The 15,923-nt window shown below is 55.1% G+C and overlaps 1 protein-coding gene across 1 annotated transcript in view; it reads left to right on the top strand.

The window, feature by feature from the left end:
• The window catches only part of Rph3a (rabphilin 3A), a 37,746-nt gene extending 22,108 nt beyond the window's left edge, over window positions 1–15,638 (top strand). Inside the window, exons 7-21 of the mRNA XM_048340921.1 lie at window positions 50–215; window positions 2,214–2,252; window positions 2,332–2,478; window positions 4,458–4,544; window positions 4,957–5,019; window positions 5,703–5,942; window positions 6,442–6,521; window positions 7,319–7,393; window positions 8,256–8,365; window positions 9,649–9,775; window positions 10,605–10,661; window positions 11,146–11,300; window positions 12,646–12,727; window positions 14,624–14,720; window positions 15,508–15,638. Of these exons, the coding sequence (XP_048196878.1) occupies window positions 50–215; window positions 2,214–2,252; window positions 2,332–2,478; window positions 4,458–4,544; window positions 4,957–5,019; window positions 5,703–5,942; window positions 6,442–6,521; window positions 7,319–7,393; window positions 8,256–8,365; window positions 9,649–9,775; window positions 10,605–10,661; window positions 11,146–11,300; window positions 12,646–12,727; window positions 14,624–14,720; window positions 15,508–15,638 (1,656 nt within the window). The remainder of the gene's footprint in view (window positions 1–49; window positions 216–2,213; window positions 2,253–2,331; window positions 2,479–4,457; window positions 4,545–4,956; window positions 5,020–5,702; window positions 5,943–6,441; window positions 6,522–7,318; window positions 7,394–8,255; window positions 8,366–9,648; window positions 9,776–10,604; window positions 10,662–11,145; window positions 11,301–12,645; window positions 12,728–14,623; window positions 14,721–15,507) is intronic.
• Window positions 15,639–15,923: the final 285 nt, after the last annotated feature.

Raw genomic sequence — 15,923 nt, 5'->3', positions numbered from 1 at the left:
AAGCATGGCTGCTGTGTCTTCACTGCTCCTTCCCTCCCTGTCTCCTCAGGTGTGGAAGCGATCTGGAGCATGGTTCTTCAAGGGCTTCCCCAAACAGGTCCTCCCACAGCCCATGCCTATAACGAGGAGCAAGCCCCTGCAGCCAGGCAGTGAGCTGCCTGCCTCGGAGCAACCCACCTCAGAACCCAAGCCGGTAGTCCGATCTTCAACTCGAGGTAGAACAAAATCACTTCTTTCTAGCACCAAGGACAGCTCCAAGCCAACTGGTCTACCTGGAGCATGTTCTACTATGTGCCTGTTGCTGCCTGTGGTGGGCAGTTACTCTGGACTTGAATCTAAGATTTCTTTTCTCCATCACAGCCCACCATCCACCTTTTTTTTTCCAGTCCTGGAGCTTGGTACTCGGGGCTTGAGTACTTTCCCTGGTTTCTTTTTGGTCAAGGCTAGCACTCTACCTCTTGAGCCACAGCGCCACTTCTGGCTTTTTCTATATATGTGGTGCTAGGCAAGCACTCTATCACTAAGCCACATTCCTAGCTCCCACCATCAACCTTTTTCAAAAGCCAGGATGCCAAGAGGCCTGGCCCCCATACCTAGTGGGATGTTTAGAGATATAAAATGGTGAACAAAATTCAAAATTGGGAGAGATTTCTTTCTCAAAAGATATCATGAGCTTGAGGCTTAGTGAGGATGCCTTCTGGGTCCTCCTATTTCTTCTATCAGCTAGAAGTAAATCTGAAATTGGATTGACTAAAAAGGATATGTGAACCAGGTGTGGTGGCACACATCGGCAGTCTCAGCACCCACGAGGGGTAGCAAATCTCAAATTTGAAGTCAGCCTGGGCTATGTAGAGTCTCCAAATATAAATGTGAAAGATGAATCAAAATGAAAGTAGGAAAATAAAATTATCCCTACTGTTGATTGTATCATTACTGTCAAGATAGTTTTTTTGACAGTACTGGGACTGTACCATTTGAGCCAAGTCTCCAGTTCTTTTAGTTTATGTTTAAAACAACAACAACAACAGGCTTTTACATTTATGGTCTGGACTGTGATCCTCTTATTTACACTCCTAGTATTGCTTGGATGACAGGCATGCACCAGCATGCTCAGTTGAGATGGGAAGTGGGAGCTCAAGAACTGTTCTTGACCAGATTGGCTTTAAACTATGAACCTCCTGATTTGTACCTCCCAGGTGGGAGGTAGGATTACAGTCTGGAGCCACTATGCCCTGACCAAGAATTATTCATTATTAAGATAATGAGTAAAAGTGATGTCAAAACAGTTTTTTTTAAGCATCACAATAACAACATGTCTTAATAGCATTAGACCACTGGGACTGGCCAGATAAAGCCCTAATAATAACTGCAATTAACAATGAGCATGCATGGCCTAGATGGTGACTCTGGGGCTGAGCCCAGGCAGTGCTTCCCCAAAAAAGGTTCAAGTGGGAGCTTTCTGGGGTGTCTCCTGTAAGGTGATCGCACACGCGCGCGCGCGCACACACACACACACACACACACACAGAGGCACGCACGTGCACCTTCAGCGAACACTTTCTTACCGGCAAAGCATGAGCAGTTTTTGCTCCTTGCTGAGAACCGTCATCAGATGCGGCCTTGAGCGGGGCCCAAACCCCCTCCCAGCATCCTCTTCCTGGTCAGCTGTGTTGCACAACTGTTCAAAGCCCACGTTTTCTGCTGTGCATGTGAAAGAAATACTATGACTCTAAATAGGAGCTAGGGCAGAGAGGAAGTGCAGAGGAAGACTTCGTTTCTCTTGTCTTTTTCTTTTTGGCCATACTGGGGACTGAACTCAGGACCTTGCACTTGCTGGGCAGGTGCTCTCACTTACACAACTTCCAACCTGTTTTTCTTGGGTTAGTTTTCAGATAGGGTCTCATATTTTTGCCTGGGCTATGGCCTTAGACCACAGCATCCTGAAGAGCTGAGAGGACAGGTGGGAGCCTCCATGCCTACATATATTGGTGAGATGGAATCTCACTTTCCAATCCCCTTAAGGTGGCTTCAGGCAGTGACCCCTCCACTCTCCACCTACCAGATAGCTGGGATTCTAGATGTATGCTACTCCACCTGCTCCTTTAAATGTTCTTGAGCTGGGTGAATGAACCCTACTGTGGCTTCCTAACCGATAACTCTCCAGACACCACAAGACTGGTGCTCCCCATGTTTTCCTCTCCGCCCCTACCCAGGTGACACTGAGGATAGAAGGAGCCTCGGTCAGAAGACAGGTACGTTTTTGGTACAGGATTCCCTTTGCCCATATCTCCATTGCCTTCTCCCTTGCTCAGTCCCTGCTTCTCCTCCCAGGCCCCGACCTGGCTCCTGGGCGTGGGAGCTATGGGCCTCCAGTGCGCAGGGCCTCCGAGGCCCAGATGAACACATCACCCCGGGATCCAGATGGCCGGGATGTCAGCCACAGTGGGGGCTCTGGGGACACCAGCCGTGGCCCAGCAGGTGAGGGGCGGCAGGTGCAGACATCTACCGCAACCGGGAAGCAGGAGATGGGAGGGTTTGCACTCATTTGTTCATCCAGTATTTATTGAGCATCTGCTGTGCACAGTGTTCTGTGCTGGACTCTGGTCACCATCTATGGTGAAGGAGGAGATTCATGACCACCTAGGGCTCCAGACCCGCATAACCTTGGCTGTGCTCTCCTCTTGCCTTTACGTCCCGTGTAAGATAAACATGGTTGTTTTTTGTTCCCTCTGAGAGAAAGGCCCCCCAGCTTTATGTAAAGTGAGGATGCTTCCCCCTCAAACACCACCCCAGTTCTTCCTTCCCTTGGCCTCTGCTCTCTGTGAATACAGGCCAGCCAGCAAGGCCAGGGCACTGCTGGTCGATGCTGCTACTTCTGGGAACCAGCCATGGGCTTATATGGCAAGACTGCAGCTGGCAGGGTCTATGGTCCCTGGATATTTTTTTCTGTGCTGGACTTGAACTCAGGGTCTCATGTTTATTAAGCACTGGAGAGACCTGAGCTACTCCTCCCCTCCCCCAGTCCTTTTGCTTTTTGTGTTGTTGTTGTTTATCAGACAGGGTCTCACTAACTTGCCCAGACCAGCCTCAGGCAATCATCCTCCTGCCTCGGCCTCCCAACTAGCCAGGATTCCAGGTGTGAGCCACCACACCTGGATAACCCCAGCCTTTGAGGAAAATGGTTAGGTTGGACAGATCTATGTCCTGTAGCCCTAAGAAACTTTGGCATGGAAGCTTTGCCTCTGTAGCAGGGGGCACAGAGGCTTGGAGACCTGAACATTCAGGTTCCATGTTACCCTCTAGTCTTTGCTTTCTAAATCATGGTCCATGGTTAGCACCTCAGTTTCCCCTCCTGCTCAGCAAGAGCACTGGGCACACACCAACTGCTGTCAGGTGCAGTCATAGGCCTACAGTTCAGAGGGACAGAGAAAGACCACCCGGTGGTGTGCAGTCTCAGAGAGCAATTGCTGCGTGCTTGCTTCCTGCCAGCCAGTCTCCAGTGCTTCATGTGGTGCCTCACCTTCCCCAACTACATCCCTTGTGAGGCTTTTTATCATTTCCATAAACTATGTGCTTCTATGTGCCCACCCTGGGGCTTGAACTCAGGGCCTGGGAACTATCCCTGAGCTTTTCCACTCAAGGCTAGTGCTCTATCACTTGACACACAGCTCCACTTCCAGCTTTTTGTGGGCTAATTGGAGATAAGAACCATACAGACTTTCCTGCCCAGGCTCACTTGGAAACACAGTCCTCAGATCTCAGCCTCCTGAGTTGCTGGGATTATAGGTGTGAGCTGCTGGCATCTGGCTATGTGCATCATACTACATATGACAGTTCTGATTTCAGCCAGTGGCATGAAGCACATTCACAGGTTTGCAGAGAATATGTTCATGATCCAAATTGCAGTTCTGTGCCCACTGAACAACGGCCCCCATTTCACTCCTCTGGGCCCACAGACACCCCTGCCTTCTCCCTGCCTCTGTGAACTTGACTATTCTCCATGCTGACTTAGAGATGTCAGACAACATCTGTCTCTTTGCACCTGGCTTCTTTCACTCAGTGGAACACCTTCAGGGCCTGCCCATGGCTATGCATGTCACCTGATCAACTGTGTTGAGTGGAAACCTTAGATGTGCCATTGCTACACTGTTGTTTGGCCATTCCCTGTGTGTGCCTGGCAGGTCCTCTTGCTTCCACCTCCCCAGTGCTAGGATTGCAGGAATGGGCCACCATGCCCAGCCCCTGTGAGCAGAGTAAAGAAAGTATGGAAGGACCAGAGGAAAGTTCGGAGCAGCTGGGGTGGAAACCACATCCTGTAGATACCTGGCTCCTCCCTGCTGCACGTGCACAGGCGTGTGCGTGTGTGTGTGTGCCTGTGCACGTGTACATGTGTGCAAAGGTGTGTGTGAGAGAGAGAACCTGTGCTCACCACAGCTCTGTCCTCTCTCTCCCCGCAGGGTTGAGGCGGGCCAACTCAGTTCAAGCCTCCAGACAGACCCCAGCCTCGGGGCCAAGCCCAGGGCCCCCTCCACCCACCCAGCCAGGTACCTGCCATGGGCCCCTCACTCCCAGCAGCGACCTGGCCCTCTTGCAGAGAACAAGCTGAGTCCCGAGGGGAAGACGCCTTGGGCCTGGAGCTGGCGGGGTGCGGGTACCTTGTCTCCCCACGACGCTCCAGGGTCTCCCTCCTACCCAGCTCATCATTGCCATCTCAAGGACACTGAGGCTTGGGAAGTCCCAACAGTAATGGGGTGCTCGTGCATTCTAGGCAAGAGCTTTGCCACTGGGATTCACCCCCCTCCTTCCCCCCCACCCCCAGTCTTCAGACCCAGCCTTCGTGCCCCAGCCCTGTAGTGGGACTCCTGCTGGGAGCTCACCCAGGCCTGGCCTCTCCACATAGGATGGGGGAGAGGAGAGCAGGAGGCCTGTGTCCCACCATACTCCCTCTCCCCTTAGGGCCCCCCGGGGGCGGCAGAGCCCCGCCAGCGCCAGCAGGACGCTTTCCAGAGCAGAGGCCAGGCAAGTGCCCCTCCTGAATGGCAGGGCTCCCAGCTCGGCCTGCACCCCACACCTGCCTGGGGAGGTCTAAGCAGCCCCCGTTGCACATGCTGAGCCGCCCAAACCGAGAGAAGAGGGCAGGCAGGCAGGCAAAGCCGCACCATGAGGCTGAACTCGGGCTCAGCTCTTTCACTGCCTTGCTGTGTGGCCCTGGCATGTGACTGAGCTTCTCTGAGCCCCTGGTTCCTCACCTAATATAAGGACCTAGCTCACAGGGGGGTTGGGGGGACTGACCAAACCCCTACCTGAAAACCTGGAGGAATTCACCAGGCCCATGCTCAGTGACAGTGGCCTTCACACATGGCCCCAACAGCACCTCCATTGTCAGCTGTCACAGAGGCAACAGGCGGGCGGCTCTCCAGAGGACCAGCGCTGAGTGTCACACTGATGCCTCCACTCCCATGGTGCCATTGGAAAACTAAGTCTCAGAGATGTTAGGTCACCTGTCCCAGGCCACACAGCCCCATTCCAGTGCATGCTGAGCTGCACCAGTGCACACCTGCCCATGTCCTCTGAGGCCAGCTTTGTTGTATCTGATGCCCTGGGGTTCCCAGTTCCAGGGGGCCTGGAACAGTGTTCTCAAAGCTCCCCCAGAAATGAAGCTTCTATCATTGCTTTTTCATCCTCTGCCATTGTCCCTGCAGAGGGGACTCCCAGTGACCCTGGCCACCCAGGGGCCACCGTGCCACCACGGGAGGAGAGGACGGGGGCAGCCGAGGGCTTCGTCGTGGCGGGAGCCAGGGAGGACCGGGCAGCCCACCCGCCAGGCCGTTATTCCCAAGTCCCTGTGGCCTCTGCCCAGCCAGCCCCCACCTCCACCCGCAAGCCTCCACCTCCTGAGGAGGACGAGGAGGAGGCCAACAGCTATGACTCTGATGAAGCAAGTGGGTAGCACTTCTGGGAGCCACACCTGGGGGAGGCTCATCACACCCAGGGAGGGTCATCACACCTAGGGAAGGTCACCACACCTGGGGGAGGGTCATCACACCCAGGGAGGGTCATCACACCCCAGGAGGGTCATTACACCCGGGGAAGGTCACTACACCGGGTAGGGTCATCACATCCAGGGAAGGTCATCACACCTGAGGAAGGTCAACACACCCAGGGGAGGGGGTCATCACACCCAGGGGAGGCACATCATACCTGGGGGAGGGACATCATGCTCAGGGAAGGTTACCATCAGGGTGGGATATCTTAAGCAGATGCCCTTTTCTCTCTCTCTCTCTCTCTCTCTCTCTCTCTCTCTCTCTCACACACACACACACACACACACACACACACACACACACACCGTGAAATTTTAATGCCTGGCTGGACTCAGTAAGTGTGCAGGGAGTGTTTGTTGAATGGCTAACCAAATGTTCTCTTCCTGTGCCTGCCCAGCCACCCTGGGTGCCCTGGAGTTCAGCCTTCTCTATGAGCAGGACAATAGCTCCCTGCAGTGCACCATCATCAAGGCCAAGGTGGGTGTTTCTGACCTGGGCCTTGGTCACAGCAGACGTCACTGGGGATGGGCTGTCCTTGGGGAGAGTCCTGTGGGGCTGTCCTTCCTGTGGTCCCCTCCTGGGAGCCAGGGGAATATAGGAAGGGGCCATGGCCACAGAATGATGCATCCCCAGCTCTTCCCTGCACTTCTGCAGAGGCAAATGTGAGGGTTCAGCAGCAGCCAGAGGTGGGGCCCTGGGTCCAGCACTGACCATGGGGGCTGCCAGGGGAACAGGAGGTGGGCTCCGACTGGGCAGAGTGGGTACGAAAGAGGAGGAACAGCGCCTGACCTCTGGAGTTTGGGTGAACAAGGTCAGGTTCACTCCGCACAGCCCTGCGCAGCCTGTGGCATGGGGTGGAGAACCTGAGGTCTCAGCTTGGGTGCCAGAGTGGGGCCATGCCTCGGGCATCTTCCCAGCCCCTCTCCCCACACCCTGGGCATCTTCTCCCAGCAATCCCTTGATGGTTTGGGAGGAGCCCAGGAAATGGCATTCCAATCTCACCACACCAGGAAGTCACTGTGCTGTACCCCTGAGGCAGGAGATGACATGGGGACTCAGACAGGGTAGGATAGTGGCCTGAGGCCACGCTGCCTGGGAGCAATGTTTTGTAAACCCTGCCCGCTGGACTCCCAGGCCCTTTCCACATCACCTGCCCTTCTCTGTCTTTCTCTGGAAGAAACGGAAGGAGGGACAGATGCCAGGGGCTCTGCCACCACCTTGTGACAGCCGAGCCCCTGGCCTGTCGGGCTCTCACGCATCACCTTCTCTCACAGGGACTGAAGCCCATGGACTCCAATGGCCTGGCTGATCCCTACGTCAAGCTGCACCTCCTTCCAGGGGCCAGCAAGGTACCATATGGCCCGGGCTGCCAGGGCGCCTGGCGGGCTCCCAGGGCTCACAGCTCAGATCCCAAAATAGCCCCGAGTGGCAGAGCCCCATCCAGGGGGCCAAGGAGAGGACTGCGCTGGGCACGGGCCGGGCTGGGAGGGAAGCCGCTGCCCCCTGCCGCCTGCTCAGGTGCCTCCAGTGGCTCCTGGCTCCTTCCTCTGGCCTGAGCCACCTCAGCGCAGTGCAATGGGTGCACAGCTGCCCTCCTGGGGTGTGTGTTGGCTTTGTTGTACTGACATGGAAGGTGACAATGCTCTTGAGAAAATGCCTGCACACAGCACACAGACTGCACGGGAGCAGGTGTACATGTGTGTGTGCACGTCCACATGTACACATGCAGACTCGCATGCACACACTCTCAGCCTCGATGTCTCTTCACTTGGATCAGGGAAAAGAAAGATGGCCCCTCACCTGTCCTTAACCAGCCCCCTGCCCCGTACCATCTCCTGCCACCAAGACCCACCCCTCCACACCCCGAATCCAGTGCAGCCCAGTGGGAGTCGTGTACACGCTGGTGTGTCGGCCCCGCCACCAGGCCGCCTGTCCCGTGTGGTGGCCTGTCAGGTCTTCTGTCTTGGAACAAAATGAAAGGATTTCACCCCCTCCAGGGGGACACAGGAGACAGGAGGGGGTCCCTCTGTTTTCTGCCCCCACGGGGCGGCATGGGACGGGGTCCTGAGGGTGCCTGTGTGCGTGTGTTGGGGAACAGTGAAGCCCCGCACACCCCCACAGGGCAGTGCCCCCACCCAAATGCCCTCTAGGGTGGGACGCAGAGCCCATCACACTGAAGCGGGCCTCTGTCTGTCCATCTCTCCGATTTAGTCCAACAAGCTCCGCACAAAGACCCTACGGAACACGCGGAACCCGGTGTGGAATGAGACCCTAGTGTACCACGGCATCACCGACGAGGACATGCAGAGGAAGACACTCAGGTGGGAGGGGGGAGAGAGCTGGAGGGAGGAGCAGGAGGGGGAGGGGGCTGGAGGGAGGGGCAGGCAGGGGAAGGAGGCTGAGGGGAGGGGCAGGCAGGGGAAGGGGGCTGGAGGGGGGAGGCTGAGAGGAGGGGCAGACGGGGGAGGAGGGCTGGAGGGAGGGGAAGATGGGGAGGGGAGCTGGAGGGAGGGGCAGGCAGGGGGAAGGGGGGCTAGAGGGAGGGAAGGGCCTAGACCCACACAGAGCTCCCCAAGGCTATACTTTGAAACATTCTCTGCATCGTTTTATTTTCCTTTTCACCTTTACAAAACCAAAGCTGTTGCTAAGCCAGGCACCCATACCCATGGCTGTCACCTGTCATCCTAGCTACCCCAGAGGCTGAGAACTGAGGATCGAGATTCCAAAGCAGCCCAGGCAGGAAAGCCCGTGAGACACTTCTCTCCAATTAATCAGCAAATAGCTGGACATAGAGCTGTGGTTCAAGTAGTAGAGCACTAGCCTTGAGTGCAAAAGTTCAGGGGCAAGGCCCAGGCCCTGAGTTCAGGCTCCAGCACTGGCATGCATGTGCACACACATGCACACACACACACACACACACACACACACACAATTCTCATGCAAGCTTTTGTGTCCACAGGATTGCCTTTAGGCCCTGGTGGTACTGAGTCCCTGTGTAAATCTACATAGTATTTGCATAGAATCTGCACCTGTCTCTGTATACTTTTTCCCCTGCTACAGTGTAAATGAAGTGTAAAGAAACAGGCATAACACTATCACGGGGATTTTGGCGAGGAAAGGCCATACATGTTCAGCACAGTGCAATGTTTGTTTCAAATATTTTCCATTCACGGTTGGTTGGGTCCCTCAGTGCAGATGCCAGCCTCACGTGGCTGAATCCCGCAGAAAGAATGCGCAGTAAAAGAAGCTAAACATAAAAGAGCACGTACAGCTGGGTGTGGCCAGGCATGCCTGTAAACCCAGCACTCAGAAGGCAGGGGAGGGAAGATTTTGAATCTGAGACCCCGTTTCAAAATAAGGAGTTAAAAATATATACTGCCTTGTTCTGTTAATGTGAAGGTCATGCAGCCAGGGGCCTAGGGCGCAGTGAGAGATGTCAGCACACAGTGGGAGCTCCCGGCACATAGTGGGAGTTGCTGGCATAGTGGGAGCAGTCAGCACACAGTGGGAGCTCCCGGCACACATTGGGTGCTGTCACATAGTGGGAGCGCTCCACACACAGTAGGAGCTCAGTATTCGCTGCTTTCCCTCCTGCCCCCTGTAGGATCTCTGTGTGTGATGAGGACAAGTTTGGCCACAATGAGTTCATCGGGGAGACCAGGTTCTCACTCAAGAAACTGAAGCCTAACCAGAGGAAGAATTTCAACATCTGCCTGGAGCGGGTGATCCCCGTGAGTACCTCGCTGGAGTCCCTGTGGGGGTTGGGGGGACCGCTGCCCTCCTGAGGATCTGCACTGGAGTCACTCCGAGGGGCACCCGAACATGGCGCATGGTGGCTGTGGCTCAGCCTCAACACCAGGGCTGCCTCCCCTCTATCCATCACTTTCTGAACACATCTGGACCCAAAGTTCCATCTGCGCCTCCTCGCTCCCAGGCCTGGGCCAGGGACTGCACCACAGTGAGAGAGAGAGAGAGAGAGAGAGAGAGTGTGTGTGTGTGTGTGTGAGAGAGAGAGAGAGAGAGAGAGAATCTCCAGGAAGAGCCTCCTGTCGAGGCTCTCATAAGTGAGCAGCAGGGGTTATGGGGACACAGCCACCCTGACTCTTGAGAAACAACAAGGAGAAATTCCAGTTTTCAGGAACATGTCAACAGCAGAGCTTTTCAAACTTAGCTTTGCAGGGGTATCCCCTGAGATGCTTATGTAGAGGAGGAATGTGGGGTGCCTGCATAGCTGAGCATCCCCTAGGGAAGACTTGGGGTAAAGGGGCAAATTCTGCCATTGTCGCTCAAGCACAGGTAGAGACAAGAAGGAGAATGGCAAAGGGGGCTCCCACAGAATGCAGCCAGCAAGGGTCACCCTGGGAACGTAGGTGGTCAGGGCAATATCCAGGACCCCACTGCAGTCAGTGGCTCCTAGGTCTGTCCATCTTACAAGGGTGGACACTGCTGGCCAGGACATGGTGGTGGTTAGACAGGTAGGGGCTTCAGCCCCACAGGGCATGGCTGGCCTAAGGTTTGTTCCATGCCAATATTGACAATCTTCCTGTCTCCTTCCTCCAGATGAAGCGTGCAGGAACCACAGGCTCAGCCCGCGGCATGGCCCTCTATGAGGAGGAGGTGAGCACCAAGGGAAGGAGGCCCCAAGCTGCCCCCTGGGGACCCTTGCCTCCCTCTTCTCTTTCCAAATGGCCCCTCTACCCTCCCCCACAGCTGCCCCACCTGCCACAACACAGCTGTGGCCCCTCTGCCCTCCATGGCCCAGGGCAGGCTCAGGCTCTTCCAACTGGATGGTGCCAGCTTGCTCTGGCATCTGGCCATCTGCCAGGGAAAGCCAGAGATCAGAGCTAGGGCTGGGACTAGGGTTCGGGGCTCAGGTCCAGGCTAGCGTCAAGGCTCCCTCCATGGCTGCTTCAAAGAAGAGGGGCTGGGCCTGGGCCTGTGGCTGGGCCTGGGCCTGTGGCTGGGCCTGGGGCTGACTGGGTTTTCTTTCACCTTGGGTCTGCTTAGAGGCCGCCTCGGTGGCTGCTGTCCGTGGTTCTGATCGGGTGCTGGCCGCCTCATCTGCCCTGCCCCATGCCCTGCTTCCCTTCCCTCCCCACAGCAGGTGGAGCGCCTCGGGGATGTGGAGGAGCGTGGGAAGATCCTGGTGTCCCTGATGTACAGCACGCAGCAGGGCGGCCTCATCGTAGGCATTGTGCGTTGCGTGCACCTGGCCGCCATGGACGCCAACGGCTACTCAGATCCATTTGTCAAGCTGTGAGTCCATACCTGTGGCCCAGGCTCCATGAACTCCTCCATGAAGTCCTCAGACCCTCACACACTGAGGCCTGGGGGAACAGAGCCTGCCCAGGGAAGCACAGTGAAGCACGTTGGCCTCTTGGACATCAGGCCATGTGCTACATGCAGAGCTCTGTGGGTGGAGCAGTTGACATGGTAACTAACCCTCCATATACCCCAGGGAGGTGGCTGTACAGACCTCCAGCACCTCAGAACCTCGGCACCAAGAAGCATTCTGGCTTTGTTCAGGCTCATTCTAGAATCACTCAGCCCTGGGCTGAGAGCTGCATTAATAGCAAATAGTCCTGGAGAGGAAAGAGGTCATGCCCCTGTCCATCCATCCCAGCAGAGACCACTCCCTGTGCATCCATCCCACCAGAGACCACACCCCTGATAGTCCTCGTCCCAGCAGGTATTCAGCCTCCCTCAGCTCTTCTAAAAACAAAAACAAGAGCTAGGGCTGTGGATCAGCCCTCAGTTCAAGCCTAGTACCACACACACACACACACACACACACACACACACACACACACACACACTTCAAACAAGGTGCTATGAGTTTTCCCTCTTTACAGGTCAGGAAACTGAGGCACAATAAGGTACATCCACATTCAGAATTGTTCAGCCCAAGTCAGAATCCGAACACCCCAACCCCGAGTAGCTTTAGCCCATTTTGTTTGCTTATACCCCAACCCCAAGTAGCTTTATTCCCCTTTGTTTGCTTACTGCAAAACACTTTTTAATAGAGACACTCTATTGGCAAATAGACTGTTATTTGGACATTCCAAAAGTTAGCATTTACTTTACTCACTATTTGTCCCAAGGTATTTGTTTTCACCCAGAAAACACTTGACTGAGCACCTGCCATGTGCCAGGTATTGTGCCTGCACTGAGGAAGAGCCCTCTAGATAGAGAAGTCTGTATGTGCAAAGGCCCTGGGCCAGAAAGGGGAGTGAGAAGGAGTGGAGAGAGTGGCTGCTCAGAGCACAACAGCTGCTGGGTGTGGTGCCCAGCTTTGTGCCCCAGGCCTGAGCCTCTGTCTCTGGGCCTCCGTCTCCCTGGGCCTCAGTCTCCCTGGGCCTCTGTCTCCCTGGGCCTCTGTCTCCCTGGGCTCTTGTTTCTGTGTGCGCAGGTGAGGTGGCCACACTGGCAGCATGGAGGGTTCTAAGGAGGAGGAATGTGCAGTGCGGCTGGCACCAGGTCCATGCTGGGACCATTCCTTTGCAATGGGCTCCCCCTCTGCCACCCTGCAGGCTGGCGTGTGGGGTGCTGGGCTCTCACTCCTGCACTACACCATGGTTGAGCCACTCATGTCTCCTTCCAGGTGGCTGAAACCGGACATGGGGAAGAAAGCCAAGCACAAGACTCAGATCAAAAAGAAAACTCTGAACCCTGAATTTAATGAGGTGAGGCTTCCCCGTGCTTTGTTGGGCTCTGGGAAGATTGCTGGGGGTGAGATGTTGAGTATTGTTCACAGCCATTGGCTCTACTCCCCTGAAACCCAACAAGTGATAAATAAGAAACTTTACGGTGTTGGTGCTCAGTGCAGTGAGCATGAGGAACAGGTGCACAGACCTGGGGCACGGGGGTAGCTCCTCAGAGGGGAGGTTTGCTCAACACTCCCAAAACCTGCACAGCATTCACAGTTCCGCTAACTGGGGGAGTAGATATGACAGTTACATATTTCCAGGTTCATAAAGTACCCAAAGGTATCCATCAAAATCCCCCTTCTAGGGGCTAGGAATATGGCCTAGTGGTGGAGTGCTCGCCTCACATTCATGAAGCCCTGGGTTTGATTCCTCAGCACCACATATATAGAAAAAGCCGAAAGTGGCGCTGTGGCTCAAGTGGTAGAGCACTAGCCTTGAGCGAAAAGAAGCCAGGGACAGTGCTCAGGCCCTGAGTCCAAGCCCCAGGACTGGCAACAAAAGCAAAACAAACAAAATCCCCCTTCTAGCTGGGCACAGTGATCGTGCCTGTAATCCCAGCACTGGGGAGGCTGAGGAAAGCAGGGTTGAGAGTTCCAAGCATGGGCTACACAGAGAGACCCTGTCTCAGACAAGCAAACAAAATATCCTCCAGCCTCCAGCGCCCACTTGTCTCCTGAAGAAATGGATGAAACTGTCCATGTCTGTGTGTTACATACACACATTCATACATGCACACACGTATATGTTTAAGCTCTTTTGCATGCTTTTGCTGGTGCCGCCCTCCGACCTCCGCCTCTTGAAGAGATAGGATTACAGCCATGCCCAGCTTCCTTGTGGTGCACAAACTCACCCCCCACTTCATCTTAAACTATCACCGGCTCAGAAACCCCGATCTTGGAAATTACCCAAAATACTTTACCGTGGATGGGTGGACATGGGATTGGACTGTCGGGGTGCTGTTTGGGCGTACCATTAATGGCAGTGGGAAACCAAAACAACCTGAACCCGAGCTGTTAGGGTCCAACATCTGAAGGCAACCAGTGAAATGGCAATGGAGAAGACAGCCTACAAACACTCGAGGCTGATTTTCACCAGCATTATAAAGGAAAGAAGGAAGCTGCCATGCTGTTCATTCAGTGGTATTTTGTTTTTAAAAAGCTATCCATCTGGGGCTGGGAATATGGCCTAGTGGTAGAGTGCTTGCCTCGTATACATGAAGCCCTGGGTTCGATTCCTCAGCACCACATATATAGAAAAAGCTAGAAGTGGAGCTGTAGCTCAAGTGGTATAGTGCTAGCTTTGAGCAAAAAGAAAGGAGGGACAGTGCTCAGGCCCTGAGTTCAAGGCCCAGGACTGGCAAAACAAAACAGAACAGAACAGCTATACATCTGCGTGGCCACACACAGGTTCATCCTGACCTTGGGAAGCTGTGTTATGTGTGGATACCCTGTTGGACTCTCTTATAGTTGTTAATTTTAACAACAAACACGAGTGAGTTTTGTAATTAGACACAACAATTACTTCCTTAAAATTCAGTTTGTTCCTTTGTACATTACCTGCATAAGAACAACTTTTAAAAATCAGAGAGTTTAGGAACCCAAGTAGTCGGTGCACCTCGTTTCTGAAGCAGTCACCAGGAGGGAGGGGCAGAGTTCCTGGCTCTTTGAGGAGCTGCGAGAGGGACGGGCAGTACCAGGAGACCAAGCCATCTCCTGAGCTTCTAATGGAATTCCATCATGATGCGGGGTGGCCGTTGAAAGGAGATCCTAGGCCGGGAAAGGAAGGAATCCTGCACCCCACCCGTGCCTGGCCCCAGGGCTTGAGTCCCAGCCCCTGACCTCCCCCTGCTTACCACCCCTCTGCTGCACCCAGGAGTTTTTCTATGACATCAAACACAGCGACCTGGCAAAGAAGTCACTGGACATCTCGGTGTGGGACTACGACATCGGCAAGTCCAACGACTACATCGGTGAGTGGCCACAGAGGGTGGGGTCTGTTCCCCGTACCCAAGCCCAGCTGGGCCCCCGGCCCTGGACCCGGTCCCCTGTGGCCGCTGCCTTCACGTGAAAGCACGCACAGCCTGGCTGCTTGCTGAATGAGACACCCGGCGTAGAATAACTCAGCCGCAGGGAATGGGAACAGAAGCCCCTGCAGAAAGTGAGGTGCCAAGGTGCCAGGGCAACCCATCCCCCCCCCCCCTTGGTGAGGAGGGAACGGCAGGTGCGGCCCCAGCAGGGTGACAGCAGCTCTTTGGAAATTAATAGTGAGTCCTCAGACCTCCAGAGGGGCAGATGTAGGGAGAGTTTGTAGTCTTTTTTTTTTTTCTTCAGTCCTGGGCCTTGCACTCAGGGCCTGAGCACTGTCCCTGGCTTATTTTTGCTCAAGGCTAGCACTCTGCCACTTGAGCCACAGCGCCACTTCGGGCTTTTTTCTATGTATGTGGTGCTAAGGAATCGAACCCAGGGCTTCATGTATACGAGGCAAGCACTTTACCACTAGGCCATATTCCCAGCCCCAGAAAGTCTTTTGAAAGCCGCCGATGAGGCTATGACATGGTGTTGGAGCCACAGCACCCGGGGCCGCAGAGGGCAAGCATGAGGAACAGCACTATCGCCACCGCCCTCGCTGGACGAGGGACCCCCCAGCTTTGCTGCTGGGTGGCCGTTTTCCACCAACTGCACATTTAGGCCTAGAACAAGTGTCCTTGTGTCCCTCTGTGCTGACCACCTGCTCCCCTTCCCCCCTCTGCCCCCCAGGAGGCTGCCAGCTGGGGATCTCCGCCAAGGGCGAGCGCTTGAAACATTGGTACGAGTGTCTGAAAAACAAGGACAAGAAGATCGAGCGCTGGCACCAGCTACAGAACGAGAACCACGTGTCAAGCGACTAGGGCGCCCCCGCCCCGCTTCCCGCTCCGCCGCCCAGCCTGCCCAGCCACACCGCACTCTGGTCTCTTTTCTGTGCCCTGCTCCTTGTCTCTAGCTGACCAACCCACCCCCCACCCCACCCCCGCCGACCGCCTGCTTTTGAGGTCCCCCTCATCTTGGACTCCGTTGCCAAAGACTTCCACTCCCGATGCTGGGACTCGGGCTCTGGATGCTGCTCCCACTCTGGTCCCCAGGGTGAGGCAGAAGGGATCCAGAGGGGAAGATGTTTACAAAGAGGTGGTTAGAAT

Source organism: Perognathus longimembris, chromosome 3, assembly GCF_023159225.1.
Source record: "Perognathus longimembris pacificus isolate PPM17 chromosome 3, ASM2315922v1, whole genome shotgun sequence".
NCBI classification, from domain to species: domain Eukaryota; kingdom Metazoa; phylum Chordata; class Mammalia; order Rodentia; family Heteromyidae; genus Perognathus; species Perognathus longimembris.
This window is presented reverse-complemented; position numbering and strand designations above follow the sequence as displayed.